General features: G+C 45.9%; 1 protein-coding gene across 1 annotated transcript in view; it reads right to left on the bottom strand.

Moving 5' to 3' along the window:
- Window positions 1-4,788: 4,788 nt before the first annotated feature.
- fam124a (family with sequence similarity 124 member A) overlaps window positions 4,789-17,665 on the bottom strand; it is a 48,197-nt gene continuing 35,320 nt past the window's right edge. The window contains exon 4 of the mRNA XM_032568136.1: window positions 4,789-6,649. Within this exon, the coding sequence (XP_032424027.1) occupies window positions 5,831-6,649 (819 nt within the window). The 3' untranslated portion in view covers window positions 4,789-5,830. The remainder of the gene's footprint in view (window positions 6,650-17,665) is intronic.

Here is a 17,665-nt window from a genome sequence, read left to right as displayed (position 1 = left end):
TCTCTGTCACAAAGTTAACCACTATTCGCAAACTAAACATCAAACAATATATTGGTGTGTGTATTTTATATGCATTTAATGTATTCAAATGGGTTCTCTCTATTGAAAAGCCAGCAAACTCTCAGTGAGCCGTAGCAAGAAAAGGATTAACTTAACGTTAAAGTTTCTTTAGAATAAATGGGATCGTTCTTTCTTTTTTTTTTCAATGAATATTTTCATAAATATAATCTTTATCCTATGACATTTTTCTGTGGATTTGTATTTTCATTGAGTAACTGTGAAAAGTAAATACTGCCAAATTAATTTAGGTTCTTATTATGAAGGTAATAATCAGAGTTGTGCTATCCTTTGTCCACATTTGTAGCAACTTTGGGGGAATATAATTAAAAACAGCTACTAGTCTGGAACATTATTAAACAAAAATAATCAAAGTGCTTTAAAAAAATGAGAAAAAAAAAAAGTTACAGTGATCCAAACAGATGGTGGTAAGCAATAAATCTGACCAACTAAAATCACTGTTAGTGATAAAGATGCTGCTGAGCTGGAGAGCTCCTTCAATGGCGGACTGATGCATCCTAGAAGGCGTGTAAAGGAGCGTTACCGCAGCAACAGCTGTTAGACTCCACCACTATCACTGCTCTCATCATACTCCAAATCTCTGCTGATATTTGCACTTCTCTCACTTGTAATCCACTGTTTTTTGTTTTACATTTGTACATTTTTTTTGTACATTTTTTTTACCTACTCAGTTGCACGTTATTTTCAATTTAAGCATGTTCTTTTTTTTAAATATCTGCACAGTGTTATTTTTTTTGGTAACACTTTATTTGACAGCGTGTGCATAAGACTGACATGACACTGCCATAAACATGACACAACATCTGTCATGAACATGAACGAGTCTTTATGAATATTTATGGCTGTTGTCATGAAATGTCATTCAGTAAATAATTGTCATTATTCACTTTTAAAGTTGCATTAGAAGTCCTCTACAAGCGCCAACTTTGTATTATTTTGTAAAGAATGACTCTTTAATGCAAAGTTGGCACTATTAATGGACTTTCAGTGCAACTTTTAGAACAACTTTGCCTTAAAAGTGTCATTATTTACTGAATGATACTTCATGACAACGGTCATAGACATTCATGAAGACTCCTTCATGTTCATAACAGGTTTAATGTCATGTTTATAACAGCGTCATGTCAGTCTTATGCACGCCCTGTCAAATAAAGTGTTGCCATTTTTTTTCTTGCGTTGTAAATGTGTCCTTACTGTACAGTCTTTTAGTCTTATTTTTATACATTTTTAACCTTTGCTTGAACACGGATGTTACTTACCTTAATTTGCTGCTGTGACACCTGAATTTCCCCACTTTGGCGCAGTTATTGGTATTTCTATTCTATTCTAAGTATAAAAACAAGTGAGAAACAAGTCCAAGTTTTTTTGAGACCGACAAATATATGTTTGCCTTTGTCATCACCGAGCTAATCCCTTTAATGTGGTGATTTTACAATAACAGGAAAATCAGATTAGTTAAAATTTCATTTATCTTTAAAAAAAAAGTCAACAAAGAAATGTGAGATGTTGTTTGTTGCATGCCCTTTATTTACCCTAAAATCCATCCACTCTGGAGTATTACCCCCCCCCCACGCTGAGCCATCCCTCCTAATTGGGGCCGTGACAGTCAACGAAATAAAAGTTCCTGGTATTTTTCCCATGAAGAAGAAGAGAGCATGATTGGTAGCCATCAGGTATTCAGCTGCTTTGTTTGACGGCAGATTCCGGCCATTACTGGAGTCGACTAATTAGAGAGAAGCCGTGGCGCGGGGGCTTCATTAAGCAGGGCCGCCGCATTCTTCAAAACCTCAAAAGCTCCAACGCCAAAAGCAGGAATTTGAGGACTTTGATGGAGAAATTGAGAAGCCACAGTAAAAGGACAAATATATATATAAAAAAAAGACATTGTAAAGAAGAAAAGGTCATGCTCATGTCATCCACATGGAGGACACAGTTTTCCTGACTCATCCTGCTTCACCTCCAGTGCCCTACTTCCCTTCAGGCTCCAGGGATCGACGAGGCGCTGAAGGATTACAGAGTGTGTGTCGTCGTGACAGGCTGCCACAAGGCCACGGCTTCCAGAGCAATCTGCAAAAACATAAATAAATAAATAAATAAAAAGAGAGAGAGTGATAATGGACCCATGTTGGGATCAGCTCACAGAGGCTCTAGCATGGGCCTAAATGCAGAAGAGCAAAAAAAAAAGAAAGAAAAAACAGTTTAAATAGAATAGAAAGAAGTGGAGAAATGAGTCAAAAAAATTTGAGGTGCAACATTTGTGGCATGTTTGTAAAATCAGAGTAGTGGTCTGGAAAGGCTGCTCCAGGTCTGTGACTCTACAGCCCCACCTACTGATTAAGACGCTCACCTTCAGGCAGGAATTTAATTCTGAGAAAAAGACAAGTCTGAAAAATATCTGAAACTAGTACTAGCCTCTGTACGGTAAAAGAAAATAGCAAAAGAAAATCCCGCTTTAGTAGAAATAATTGATCAATATTTAATTAAAAACATTCAGAAAAATTGATTATTGGGGTTGGTTTAACATCTACAACCACATCTGGATCTCTTACGTAAATCCTTCACACATGAACACCTTTTTTAATAAAAAAAAAAATCCTCCAAGATTTCTTGTACTAAATCAACTCAAAATGCAACAAACTTTGGTTGTTGTGGCTTTTGAAGTTTTATTTAATTTTTTAAAAATTTTATAACATTTTAAACTCATGGTTTTAAAATCTGCCTACCTACCTCTCTATTAATGCACAAAAGGAGCAAGTTACCACCATGCACAAGAATATTATTAACCACACAGGTCCATTTATAGATTCATAACTAAAAACAAAAAAGTATTTTTTCACTGTTACCTTGCAGCCGTACTTCCTAGTGCAGCTTAACGCAAGCTGCACCATGGCTCTGTTTGCTGCACTATGAGATGAATCTGAGTTATTTTGAACACACGTAAACAGTCGCATTCAATGACATATAGGAAATATGAGTACCAAAGATCAAAGCAGGAGACAGACACAAAGCCAAGTTTTGAAAGAATGAACAAACTACAATGAAGAATGAACTTATTATAATATACAAACAACTGTGTGGGGTACCTGTGAACTATAATACACATAAACAGTAAAAGCAAGTGTATTCTGACTAATAAATTCGGTCTCTCACATATCCACACACGTGTGCATATATACATACAGTATATACACACACACATGTTTGCGTGGCTATATTTGTGGGGACTTCCCATTGACTTCCATTCATTTCTACAGCCTAAACCTTATCCTAACCCTAATCAAAACTCAATTCACACCTTAGTCTTAAATCTGACCCCCGACCCAAAAACAACGTCTCCCCTGTGGTGACCACGCCTCGGTCCCCACAGGAAGCAGTGGGTCCCCACAGCGTCGTATGTGTCAGGAAAACAGTTCCCACAAGGGATTACAAACAAACGCACACACACACACACACATGTTTTAGTGATCATGCTGAGCAGAGAAGTTTCCAACACATCACGGCACACACAAACACACTTCCATAAATCATGAAGAACTTTAGGAGAGTAATGTTTAACTCAGAGATGGGGTAAGAGGCATATATTCCTGGTAGAAGTTATTAAACGTTTTGAAGAAAGCACAAAGTGAGACACTAGAGAGCAGCATTGTACTGCGCCCTCCGTAAGGTTCGATAGGGGGTTGAGGGGCTTAAAGATGTTTTATTTTTGTTTTCCAGTGGATATGGATTAATCTTTCTCAAGCACCACAGAAATATAGACCTATTATTTCAGAACACCCAGCCTTTTCTATACACACACACACTAATAACTAAATTAGATCTCTACATATTAACATTTAGTTCAAAACTAAACTACAAATGGGCAAACTTAGATGGCAACACATAATCAGGAAAGAGCAAGAGAGAGTAATGAGAAACATCTGAAAGTTGTTTCTTATAACATAATTTGAGAAACAATTAAGCCAGATTTGAACCCTTCCTTAAGTGGATCAACACAAATTAATTTTATGCATAGAGTGAATACAAACAGCCTCTAAAAACCACCACGGTCTCAGTTAAAAAATGGTATTTTCCTTGGATTGACCCCTAAACCAATAATTTATCTCACTGACTGATTGTCTCTGAGAGCTATTTTATTATGAAACACGCAAGTAGAATAACCACAACAAAACGTTTATGTAACTAAGGCTTTTTATGGTTTCTTGTTATGTATAATTGAACTATTTCAAAGAATGATGAGATTTATAATAATGCAGAAATCAGAAACTGACATAACTCACTGAAAAACATTTCCACAGGAGGGATTTCAGTCTCTTTAACAACCCAGCATCTGTAACGCTACCTACGGAAACGTGATGTTTAAAGATGGGCTCATGTTTTATATATTTAAAGTGTGCTTATCTAGAGCAAAGTTAAATCAATTTAAACCAAACTAGCTTCATAAGTGTCTACTCATCTTATCAGATGAGCATTATTATGACTTATGATGAAGAGAGTAGAAAATAAACAGATAATATATTTGGGTTTTTATGCTGACATGCTCCAACAAAAAGTTACGCTGAGCTTCTTCTCTTCTTGAATTTCTCTCCATATTTACATATTTGCTTTAGAAGATGTTCAGGATGTAGGAAAGGAAAATTTAAAAAATGGTCTTTTTGCATGAAAAACACCCCAACAGAAAACAATAAGCTGCACACAGCAAACCTAAGACAGTAACTGTTTTACGTTTGTGTTTATTTATTATCATTTTCTCCAAACCAGATGTGTCATTGGGTGTTTGCACACTGAAGAGATACAGTGCTCTGAACATTTACATGTTTTGTCACATTACAACAAAAAATTATATTTTTAGTGGAATCTTATGTTACAGGTGAAAACAGTGTAGCATTGAACTGCGAAGGGGAGGGAGGAAAGGAAGAAGTCCAGTTTGAAGTTGCTATAAGCCATGCTAAGAAATACAGCCAGTCTAAAATCTAACTTTTTTTAAAGTCAAAGTGCACGGATCAATCAACACTGCACACAACTCTGAACATTATCCACTCTGTGAAACATGGTAGCGACAGCATTATGCTGCGGGGATAAGTCTCTTCAGCTCCTCAGCAGGAATGGATGGGGAAGTTGGTAAGAGTTGTCGGGAAGCCATCTTGGAAGGAAACGTCTTCGAAGTTGCAAAGAAATTGAGATTAGGACAGATCTTCACTTTCCAGCAACCAGAATGGTTTCAATCAAAGTATTTTATGTGTTAGAATGGTCTAGTCAAAGTCTGGCCCTAAATATAGTTGGGAATCTTTGGGAAAATTTGATCAAAGGTGTTTTCTGACTGAGATATTTTGAATCTAAAGACTGACTTTCTGGAAGTATAAAACTTGACATACTCTCCCTTGCGGCCATAACTGGATTTTAAAATTTAAAATCCATATCCTTTTCCTTCCACTTTAAGAAGCATCAATACTTTTACAAAGCACTGTAGATAAAACCAACTGTGCTATAAAAATATTTTACACCCTGCAAAGGGAAGGAATTATACTTTAATGAATAAAGCTTCTGTACAGTTATTTGATCCACTAAATAATAATAATAATATGTGACTGATATTTACAGTGCTCCTATCTACATTCAATAAAACAGGTTCCTCTCGTCTACTGTAATTTTACTATTAGACACTAGGTGGCATACTGGAGCTGTGTAAACTGTGTTCAGAACTAAAATCTGTCATCACTGGCCACATTCAGTCCTCTCAGCTTCAGATCGGCTATCAAATGTAGAACTCCTGCTCTTCTTCTACCCTGTCTGCCTCTTCAATTGGAGCGCTAACGATGCTGCAGCTGTCTGACAGGTTGATGGAAACGTCACTCGAAGACGGAGCGGCACTTGTGCTCAAACTGCTGCTTTGGAGATGCGCCCCCAGCAAAGCGGAGGGACTGCAGTCGAGGGAGAAGCTGTTTGGCGTTCGGCCCAGAGTGGCCGACTTGTAGGTGCCGTCTGGAATGTCCGGAGAGAAGGCGGCTCTGACGTCTTCTGGAGGGGCTGATAGCGGCCGGGGCGTCAGAGGCAGGGTGGATTTGATGTAAGCGGACACCACGGACAGGTCGGCGCTGCTGCCGGGATTCACCTTGTGTCCCGTGTCCACGTCCGTCTCCTCCGCCCCGATCAGAGAATCCACGTTCAAACGGAAAGGCGGGACGAGCGAGGGTCTCCTTTGGAGGGAGCAGACCCGGTTGTAGAGGTTGGAGCCCGGAACAGGAGGGTTCCGGGCGGAGTAGGAGCCAGTTGAGCCCAAGTTGGGTAGAGAGAAATGCGAACCCGACTGATGACCCCTCCAATGGGAGTTCCGGTGGTCAGGAAGTTGCTGGTCGGACCACTCCTCCTGCTCGTCCTGCTCCTCGCAGGCCAGCGGGAGGGAGCTGTGTGATGTCTGGTGGCCTCTGGGACGGGAGGTCACCCTCTGTTGGTGACGGCGGTTTTTGTAGGAGGTGACGGCGCGGATAAAGTTGGACGGAGCCGATGCGGATTCGCCAACAGCGGGTGCCATGCAGCAAGGGTTTTGTCTGCTTCTCCAGCACGCACCCTGGACCTGAACACAGACAAGCAAAGAGCGCACTGTTACATCTAAACACCAGCCACTCTAAAAGCACTTCAGGAGAACAAATGAATCTTTAAACAACAGAATAATTAAGACATTATGGCAGTCACTTTGACTTGCTGTAGCGGGAAAAGCTACAGGGCCGCAACTAGTGACAACAACACTGGAGCTGTGCCACTCAAAGCTGAAGTCAGCTCCGACTCTGAGCCAACATGGGAAACAGCAGCTGCTTGACGCTGTGCTAAACTAAACAGATTGCAGTTTTTATCAGTTTTATCATAAACATATACACTTTTGGCCCCCATGGCTTGTTAAAAAGCTTACTCTTGAAGAGTTTGACAGACTTACATCAAAAGCATACTGAAAAACAGTCGCTATCAGTATAGCCAATTTTTTACTGTAATGCAACATGTTGATGCAATTAGTCTGTGACTCTATACAGACGTTTGGTGATACGCTAAAAAGAAATCTCACTCCTAAGTGCCACTTTCCAGGGAAGCTGCTGGGAACAGGAGTGTAAATGTGGTCGATAGCTGAATGAAACTTTATAAATCTGAAGTAGGGACACACCCAGCAGCAGAGATTCAGATTCAGACGTTATCTGTATCAGAGTCCTTGTTGTCACGTCTGCCAGTGTATGCAACATCACAATGGCAACGAACGGCTTAGAAGATAAACTTGGCAAACTGAAATATGTGCAGTGTGTCAAGAAAACTGGCATAAGGGTATGAGATCTTTCCAGGCACACGCAGAAAAAGATGCATAATGGCTTGGAAGAAATAAAGTAATCCTGTAGTTTGATTAAAAGTTAATTAAGTTGAATAAGTCTGAATAACATGAATATAAGTAATCACTCAATAACTTTTTGCAAAGCATCTCTGATTAATGATCTGTAATGATTTAAATATGTAATGATTATGTTAATGATTAACAACAAGGAAAAGATGTGATTTATTGTCAATGAATATGAAGTTATAATCATCTGAAATCAATTTAACAACAAGTTGAATGTGTTTACTGAGTTTTAATAGATAAAGTGAGTTATAGAATATAGAGAAGACGAATGTGCAGTACAGCCCTGAAAACAGGAAATGTCGCAAGCAGTTCTGAACAGATGGCCAAGGAGCACAGGAAGAAAGGAGAAGGACGGGAAATTCCACTGTGGTCAGCAAGCGGGTTGAGAAATGGGGGGGGACTTTTTCATGAGACACAGCAGCCGTGCAGAAAGTCACGTAGGCCAAACCTCCCCATACACACACATGGTGAGGAGAGGCATAAAAAGGGGCTGAAAAGAGGAACCAACCGTTCCCAGTCCGGCGGCGGAGAAGAAGAGACAACACCTGCAATAGCATGCAGGAGCAGATTGAAACACGGACCGCACTTCTGAACTACGGGGAAGCTCAGACTTCACACCGCGAAGAAAGGACTGGGTCCCGTTGCCCCATCTCTAGTTCTTTATTTGACAGACGGTCTCGTCTCAACTCAGCACTTTTAAACTCTGCAGCAGGACTTGGAGGAAGGACAAAGGTCCCACAAGGAGGAAGAACTGGGTCTTGCAAAAGGGATTCAGACCCGTTCTGCTTTGTTTCCTTTCTAAGGAGGATTTTTCCACACAAAGCATAGACCTCGACCAAGGATGCTAGAAATTCCTGCTGCCAAAAGATCCACCATCGTCTGGGTATGAGTTGAATCTGCTCATTGAAATTCCATTTCAGAAAGTGCGACCTAAGTTAGAAGAAGACAGGGTAGAATGATTGTACATGTAAATCTGATTACACTGTTTTTGAGTTATATAAGATTGATTATTGATTTGTATGTCGCATATCCCTGCTCAAGCTTGCTTAATAAATTTATACTATAAAATTCTAATGAGGTTGGTGGACATTGGAATTAATAGAGTCATTTAATCGTTGTCCAGTTCTTTTAATTAAGGTAAAACTAATGTACATGATTCCAGTAAACAGGAGGCTTCATAATTTCCTTTGGTGAGAGTAAATAATGACCCTGGGACTTACCTCTAAGTCACTAAACATAATCTAGCCGGTTCCAAGTGCAAGTTATGATTTAGAAAGTGGGCTACCGTTAACAGAAGTGGTTATTGGAATTATGCAGCTGCGAGGGCTACTCAGCTGATTGTTTCTTAACTGTAAAGGGTCATAACTTCTGGATTGGAGGTAGTTAGAGCTAGACGAGTCACTTTCGCTACCAGTTTAAATAGATTATCTCTTATAGAGTACTCTTAGGGTAATACCCAGGACTCAGAGATTTTCCGGACCTGTTAGACGGAGAACTGGTCAGTAGGCAGCCCTGGGGAGTAGTGAGGAGTGGGCGGGGCTGACTATTGCAGGATAACCAACATGGCGCCCAACGTGGGGCTGCGCACAACTGAGTAGGCGGGCCCCAAAGACACCAAGTCGGTAAAAACAGATGTGAGACTCTGAATAGCCCACTTGGGTTGCTGACTCTTAGGGAAGAGAGTTAGTGGTGACTGATAAGGCCATCAGCCACAACCCTCGCAATAACTGTATAGCATACAGGTGAGGGAAAGCTTCTACTGAGGATGGAATGACCAGATCCAGACAGTGAAGCCAGTAGCCAACACAGCCTGGACCCATCCCTACTCGAAAGCGCAAAGAGAGGCTTTGGGGGATAGGCGACTCGAAGACAAAGACAACTATGAGTGAAGACGAAGAAGGAGGGGAACTGAATCCCCTGCAAGGGCCGGCAATGGGACAAGGGGCGAGCAACATCAGCCGAGACGAGGGGAGTCATCGACCTAGTCTTTCCCAATCCACGATATCACAAATTCCTGCGAAGCTGATATTGCTCGGTGATGGATTGGATTCCTGGACTGAGATAAACAAGAAAGCTTTCTATGAATCCCACTACACCCTCGACAAGGAGGTGGCCCAGAGAATGATGAAGCACTTAGTGCAAACTCGGATATATTTTTGCACCCAGCTTCAACACGGTCACCGTCTGGGGGTCGTCAAATGCCCGGTGAAGGTTGCTAGGAAGACGGAGGTTAAAGAATGGCTGGAATGGTTCGCTAAGCTCCTTGAAGAGTGGGAAGCTGGTGAGCTGCGGACTGTCTACAGTCCCTCCGAAAAGTATGACAGCGTAGTAAAAACCGCTACATTGGCAGCGGGCATTGACGGGATTCTAGTAGACCATCTTGCCAAGGGAGTGCGCAAGTTTCAAGAATATAACGAAGCCCTGCAGAGACTTAAGTTATACAAGGAGATTAAGGAAAAAGAGCGAGCCCTCGAAGAGGCAGGGTCGGAGGTGGCCGAGGCTCCGTCCCGACTGCCCAGCAGAGCCACGACACCGACTCACCAGCGGGAGCAACCTTCGAAGGTTCTGATAGACCTGACGGGCGGCAGCGACGACAACGACGGCGGTGACAGCAGCGACAGCGGCAGCGACGACAACGATGAGGGTCCCTCAGCTCCACCGGGTCCATCGCGGAACGAGGACATCCCACCTGCACCAGCCAATGAGGACAACCCCGAGGGAGCGCTCGTCGGCGGCCTCACAGAGGAGCAGTGGAAGGATGCAGTCAAGGAATGGTCCCCTCAACGGGACCCGGAGCTCGGGTTTCATCCCCGAGTCCACAGCACGGAGAGGAGGCCTCCACTGCCACCTACGAGGACTCCGGCGGATAACAGCTCCGACGAAGACGAAGAGGAATCGGACGAGGAGCTGCGGGAGCCCGACCGCCCCAAGAAGAAGACTCAGAAATCGGACACCTGGAGGATGGCCCGAGAATTAGCCGAAATACCACCGGGGGCCAGCAACTTTGGACTGCAGACCGGACTCCGGATTTATCAGGTTATTGGAAGAATATGGGATCTTGAAGGTGACGGACTGATTGTGTTCGCCAATGACCAATACAAGATCCACAATCGAAAATTCAGACACAGCCTTGCGGACCAAGCAGGGCAATGTTACAAAACAGATTTAAGATTGCTGGAAGCTAGCTGTAGCCCAAAAACAAGGGGGGAAGTAGTCTTGATGAACGGCTATAGTCTCCCTTATAGTGCTGTAATCCTGGTCCCGATTGACATCTACCGAAAAGGAGAGAGTTTAGATGAGTACCGGAAGAAGATGTGGCACGGACTCGAGCGGGGCCTGACGGCAGCCAGCAACGAATGCATGAGAAGAGTGGTAGTGAGTGTGCAGGGACTGAGATCACCGGATCTGCCAAGGGACACCGCCAGATCGATTGCAGAGAACGGGGTGGTGAATATAGCTAAGAACAACAGCCATTTCTTTGTGTTCAAAGAAGTGGTGGTGGTGGTTGACCCCCGTCTGCATCGACTCCGCACTGAGCAAGGGGTGAAAATGGCAGCTGAGATGGAGGAGCAATGCCGCATTAGCCATCCATCACAAGAAATCAAGAAATATCCCTTAAAAATTCCCCAGAGTGAGGTTTCAAACACCACCCAGAAAGGTAAAGCCAAGGCCGTGCAGCCACCCAGAATAAAGATAAAGGAGGCACCTGTTGAACCAGGGTTCTCCGCAGCAAGGTACGTTAAGGAGTTCTCGTTTGAAGAGAGCCGCAGTGAACTGAAAAAACCCAATGCGGGAAGAGTCAAAAATGAACAGCCGACGGTCCCGAAAGAAGAAGGACCGATGAAACCAGCTAAGATTCGACCGCTGAACTCCCCCAGGAGAGAACCTCTTCGACAACAGCAGTATGAGGACATCAGTGACTCGGAAGACGGAGGAGAGCAACCGGGGATCGAACAGCCCAGCGAGGAGGAAGAGGAAAGTGATCACGACAGCGTCTTCTCCGACTCGAAGCAACCACCGACAGAGCACAAGACACTCCGAACAGGACAGCACCGGGGTAAGAAGAAAGAAATGGAGACCTTTGACATCGAGAAATCTTCTGAAAGACTGGCGAGAGACGTGACCTGGGGTCCAGTGCAGGCTAAGGACGGACGGCGTACGTATGTACCAGAGGCCGGCCAAACCGAGTACCAGATCCCAGCAGGATGGGCCAGCAGGTTGGGAGACCGGGTGCAGCTCGAGGTGGAAGCAACAATCGGAGAATGGGCTAACATCCTGATGACACCATCCTGCTCCACCCTGACAGCACACTATTCCCTGACTACCAACTTCAGGAACGCATACATTGGAATTATGTACGATGTGATGCTGCGACGACTGAAGAAAGCCGCCTACAAGTACTCCAGGGAAACTCGACAGCAGCTGGACGAAGTGTCGGCTGATGAAGAGGAACCTCAGGCGACGTCTTCGGGGCCAGGACCGCAGATCCCGGCGAGACAACCAGAGGTGTCAGCTCAGCCACCTGCCGCTAATACAGGACAAGATGCTTACGCCGAGTTGAAGAATCTAAGGCTGGTGATTAGGAGTAAAAACGCAGACGAGAACAATGAGGAGTATCTGAAAGATGTTTGGCCAACCGTGCTGTCTACCACCAACCACGAGGGAGCCAAAAAGTTGTGGCTGACCAGCGTGACCTCGGACCCGATGGTTGGAACAGATTCAGCACAAAGCAACTATGAAAGGCTGGTATTGGAGGACATGGATGATGAAGAGTCCCAGGTGAAGAGAGCCAGAGGACGGCTGGACAAGGGAAGCAGGTTGGAACCGCTGTGGCACACACTTAAGCAGACCGTTTCCCCTGCGAGATATGTGAAGGTGCTGCGTGAGGTGACAAAAGGACGCAGAGGAGAGATCGTGTTCGTGAAGTTGCCAGTAAGAAGCACAACAGTCGCTCAGATGGATGTAGCAGTGCAAGGATTCGACCTGGAACAGCAGTACTACGAGGACAAAAGGAAGAAGGAGGCTAGCCAACCGGCAAAGCCACCCGGAAGGGTTAACATCAGACCACCATCTAACTTTCAAGGTAGACCGTTCCAGCAAGGAGCACCGCCATCCAACTTCCAGAGCAGACCGTTTCAACAAGGAGCACCGCCAACCAACTTCCGGAACCGGCCGTTCCAGCAGAAACCACCAGGACCACAAGGGAAACCGACCAACCCTCCGGCTTCGTCAAACCAGCCAGGAAAAGGTCAGTTCCTGACAGATGAGGAGTATAGGAAATTGAGCCCAGAAGAGAGGACGGCCCTCCGTGAGTCCCGTAAAGCCGGGGCCGGAGGGTCACCAAAGTAATGGCGTCCAGGTCGCGGGTCATTCTAGAAAATGCCTACTGGGAGGGGGACGAAATCTACGCTAAAGTGGAGGGAGTACCCTACCTGGTGGACACAGGAGCGGAGGTGTCTATGACCCGCAAAGACCTAAAAACAGCAGGACACCTGAAGGTTCAGTTTGCTAATGGAAAAGTAGAAGAAATGCCGTATGGGACCTGGAAAGGAGTAGTGTGGGTGAAAGGTCCCTACAATCTCCTCACAGTAAAAGACTTAGACGAACTCAGTAAAAAGAAAGGCACACATCGGCGACTGGAGCGAAGGCTGACAAGCTTGAAAGCAAGATTGGTGAAAGTCGGCCCGACCCAAACAGGATCGGAAAAGCAAGACTGGTACAAACCAGTTGACATACCAACGGTGACAGAACAGAAACTTGAAGAGAGTGACTTCTCCCCGGCTGGGAAAGAGAAGCTACGTGAGATCATCGTTACGGCGCAGGTGGCACGGTTCAAGAACGATTGTGGAGATTTGGGCCCGAAGTTTGTTCATCACATCGAAGGTGGGGTGCATCCACCTGTTCGGCAGTACCCGTTGAACCCAGGGGCAGTCGAGGAGATGGACAAGATCGTGAAGGAACTAGGGGCCCTAGAGATCATCAGAGAGGAACTCAACCCGATCACCAACAGCCCCATCCAGGCGGTGAAGAAACCTGAATCGGCTGGAGGGGGTTGGAGGCCAGTTATCAACTTCAAAGCCCTGAATCGGAGAACAATAGCAAACCGAGCCAGTCTAATCAATCCACAAGGAGCGCTGAAAACCCTTCGAGTCAAGAAGTTCAAGTCTTGCATCGACCTAGCTAATGGATTTTTCTCCCTACGCCTCGCCAGACAATCGCAAGGTAAAACTGCATTTACCCACAAAGGCAAAAGCTATGTGTGGCAAAGGTTACCCCAGGGCTACAAGAACTCCCCAAATGTGTTCCAGTCAGCAGTGATGGAAGTACTGGGGGACGTAGGAGCAACTGTGTACATTGATGATGTTTTCATTGCTGATGACACAGAAGAAGAACACTTAGAAAGGCTACAAAAAGTAGTTGAAAACCTCACCAAGGCAGGGTTGAAGCTAAACCTCAAGAAATGTCAATTTGGACAGTTCCAAGTGAATTATCTGGGTTTCCAAGTCACGTCGGACTTGGGACTCTCTGATGGGTACAGAGAAAAGCTGACGAACATTCAACCACCTCAGTCAGAAAATGACTTACAGAAAATATTGGGATTGTGCAACTATGTCAGAGACCATGTGCCCAACTATCAGAAATATGCCAAACCCTTGTACCACTGCCTGAGGAAGAGTGAGGACGACGAAAAGGACGGAAAAAGACCCTGGGTTTGGACAGCAGCCAATCAACAGAACCTAGAGGAACTGAGAAGGGCCATTCAAGCAGCTGTGAGACTGGAGCCAAGAAGTTTGTCAGAAAGACTAGTGGCAGAAATCAGCTGCGAGAATGACGATGCCATGATCAAAGTGAGTAACGAAAATGGAGGCTTGGTTACCCTATGGAGTTACACCCTAACTTCTGTTGAAAAGAAATACCCGCAGGAGGAGAAAGAGCTAGCGGTGTTAGCTCGATATTGGGGTGTACTGAAAGACTTAGCACAGGGACAACCAGTTAAAGTCATCACACAAAGCCAAGTTCACAAATACCTAAGAAAAGGGACTGTGGAAAGTACTAAAGCAACTAACACTCGGTGGGGAAGATGGGAGGACATCTTGCTGGACCCGGAGCTTGAAATTGGGCCAGCGCAACCCACCAGTAAGAAAAAACCACAAGAAACACCTGAGAAGCCAGGACAACCGGAATGGACAATCTACACCGATGGATCCAGAAAGGGGTCCGACCAGTCGGCATACTGGGGGTTTATTCTGAAGCAGGATGGCAAAGAGAAATGCCGTCAGAAAGGAAAGGCCCCCGGTAGTGCTCAAGCCGGAGAAGTGACGGCAGTACTGGAAGGATTGCTGGAGCTGGTGAAAAGGAAAATCAAAAGTGCCAGGTTAGTAACCGACAGTTACTACTGTGCTCAGGCCCTTAGAGAGGACTTGGCCATTTGGGAAGAAAATGGTTTCGAGACAGCAAAGGGCAAGCCAGTGGCACACCAAGACTTGTGGAAAAAGATTGCTGAGCTAAAACTACAGTTGGAAATAGATGTTGAGCATCAAAGAGCACACACGCATGAGGGAGCTCATTGGCGTGGGAATGATGAAGTGGACTGTTATGTCCAACAAAGAAAGATCGTCTTTGTCGGTACCGAGAAGTGGGACAGTACTCCCAGAGGACGGGAGGTCCCAGAAGAGTACGTGGTCGAGGTCGTGCGGAGCGTGCATGAGGCCCTTGGACATGCAGGCGTACGACCTACCCGTAAGGAGCTGGAGGAGCAAGACCTTTGGATCCCAGTGAAACAAGTCCAACGCGTGCTAAGGGACTGTGAGGTGTGTGGTCAATACAACGCAGGTCGCCGAGGGCAGCGGATGGATGGGTTGTCCATCAAAAGCACGGTCCCCTGGGGCTCAGTCTGCATGGATGTTGCAGGTCCCATGGGGATAACAGGAAGGAGAGGTGAAAAGTACCTCTTAGTGCTGGTGGATTCTATGTCGGGGTTTGTAACTACAAAAGCAGCCAGGAAAGCAAACGGCAATAGCGTTGTCGGCATGCTAGAACAAGTATGCAGTGCCCTGGGAATCCCGAAAGAGCTGCGTACGGACAATGGAACTCATTTCCGTAATTCACAGGTTGACCAGTGGTGTCAGAAGTATGGAGTGATGCGAGTTTACTCGCCACCCTACACCCCACAAGCTAACGGAGTGGTGGAACGAGCCATTGGGTTAGTGAAAAGCTGGATAGCTAAAAATGCTAACACCAACAGCTGGAGCACCCAAGCGGTGGAAATAGGGCAGGCCCTGAATGACAGAAGCAGAGCCGAAAGACCCGCCCCTGCGATGGAGCTCAACCAACGGCCGTTCACCACGAAGGAAGTGGGGCGGGGCTCCAGCGACAAAAAGGAGAAGCTGACGCCCAGAGTGCCATTCCGAGAGGGACAGCGCGTGTGGGTCAAAGCAAGAGAGCAACCTGTACATGCAGCAGTAAAACCCAAGTTCGAGACAACTGACATCGTCAAGAAAGTACTGGATAGGAACACAGTATTGCTGGAACGAAAAGGGATCCAAGGAGTTGAGCAGCTCAAGCCAGTTCCTGACTAAAGTGAAACAGAAGCCGGTGAAATGGCCAGTGAATCATGTACCATTCCACCCTATCTCGGACTGGCCACCGTGAAAGGGGTGGTTGTAATTAGAAGAACACCTTCAGGGATTTGGGCAGGACGAGCCCTGAAGAAATTGGACTGGGCTAAAAATGGAGTCCTGTCGGAGGAGAGAGAGATGCTGGTTTGGGGGAAAGCTAAAAGCGGTTGTCCGGTTTGTTTAACGGACCACCATCTCCCCATTATCTGGGAAGGACCAGGCCGTGAGAAGCCAAGGCACCAGGGGGCTACCGCAGAGATGCTACAACATCTTCGCGTCTCCCCGGTCACGATATTGAACAATACAATCTGTGGGAACTGCCGAGTGGGTTACCTGCCCCGGCTTAAGTTGGAAACCCAATGGGGGTTGCTCAAGGAAGAACCAAGAACTTGTTATTGCACGTGGGATGGAAATGAGCTACACCACTGTCCTGTGTGCGAGGAACAGCTAAGGAGCGGAGAGGTAACACTGACAGGCGAAGCTGAAGGGTGGCAAGTGACAAGGTTCTACAGCTCGCTGCGGTATTACAGAACCTACGGGCGAGTGCAATCAAACTATGGGAGCCCCATACCGATAATATTACCAGGACCTTCCGCTCCTCCGAACACTCCAGAAGAACTGGACCCATGGGTGTGGAGGAGGGAAGAAGGACCTCATGATGTCCTGTGGGATTCTGTTCAAGCCGCCTGGCCGTATGACGCTGCTAGAGCTTCCCTGTCCTTTCCACCACTGAATGCCAACCACTCTCCTGTGGTCTTCCGAGTACATCGGCCTCATGCATACCAACCATCAGCTGAGGAGCTAAGTGCACTCCCAGATGACGCCCGAGAGCAAGCCGTTAATGGTGGGTGGACAGGCCCCTGGGAACTGACCACCTGGGCACATCTGATTTTGGAGGTCATCAATGACTGCACAATACCAATAGTAGATCTACCGGATGCACCAAGGGAAGATGGGGTGCGCAGCTCAGACATGTATTACTACACCACTGAAGTGGACGGATGGGGCAGCAATGCGGTAAGACCAAAGGAGAAGTCTTGCCTCTACTGGGTGACAGCGGAATCCCAGTTTCGGGATGGAGTTTTGCAACACCCGGGAGGCGTGGCTCACAGGGCGGGCACGCCCTCTGATCCTAGTACCTCCTGTCACGTCCAGCTGTCAGTGCGCATGATCACCGTCCCCTATAAAGGGATCTACTCAGTCGGAGCAGCCATCAAAGTGGTACCAGACGAGCAGATTTACGCCACCGTGTCCAGTACGGAGCCGGAACCCCCCAAGAAGAAACCCAAAACTCACGCCTGGCAGAAGCTCGCCTTAGCATTTCCATGGAGAAAGACAAACCAAAACTGATGGACGCACCGGAAGGAGAAAAACGAGTCGTCAAGTCTAAAGGTCAGCAAAAAACCAAAAAGCGAAAGGGGAGACAGTGTTTTGTGACTAGATTGTTCAAAGTGGGGGTTGGAGTCTCATCGGGACTATCAGACAGAGGCCCGTTTCTAAGACTCCCTACCACCTCCATTCTACTCGATATGCCAAGAGAAGATTTCACTGTTTCCAATCCGCTCACCGAGGCCTATTTTCTCAAATATCTCAT

Source organism: Xiphophorus hellerii, chromosome 7 (genome assembly GCF_003331165.1).
Source record: "Xiphophorus hellerii strain 12219 chromosome 7, Xiphophorus_hellerii-4.1, whole genome shotgun sequence".
Classification (NCBI taxonomy): Eukaryota; Metazoa; Chordata; class Actinopteri; order Cyprinodontiformes; family Poeciliidae; genus Xiphophorus; species Xiphophorus hellerii.
The sequence above is the reverse complement of the archived record's forward strand: the minus strand, read 5'-3'. Positions and strand labels throughout refer to the sequence as shown.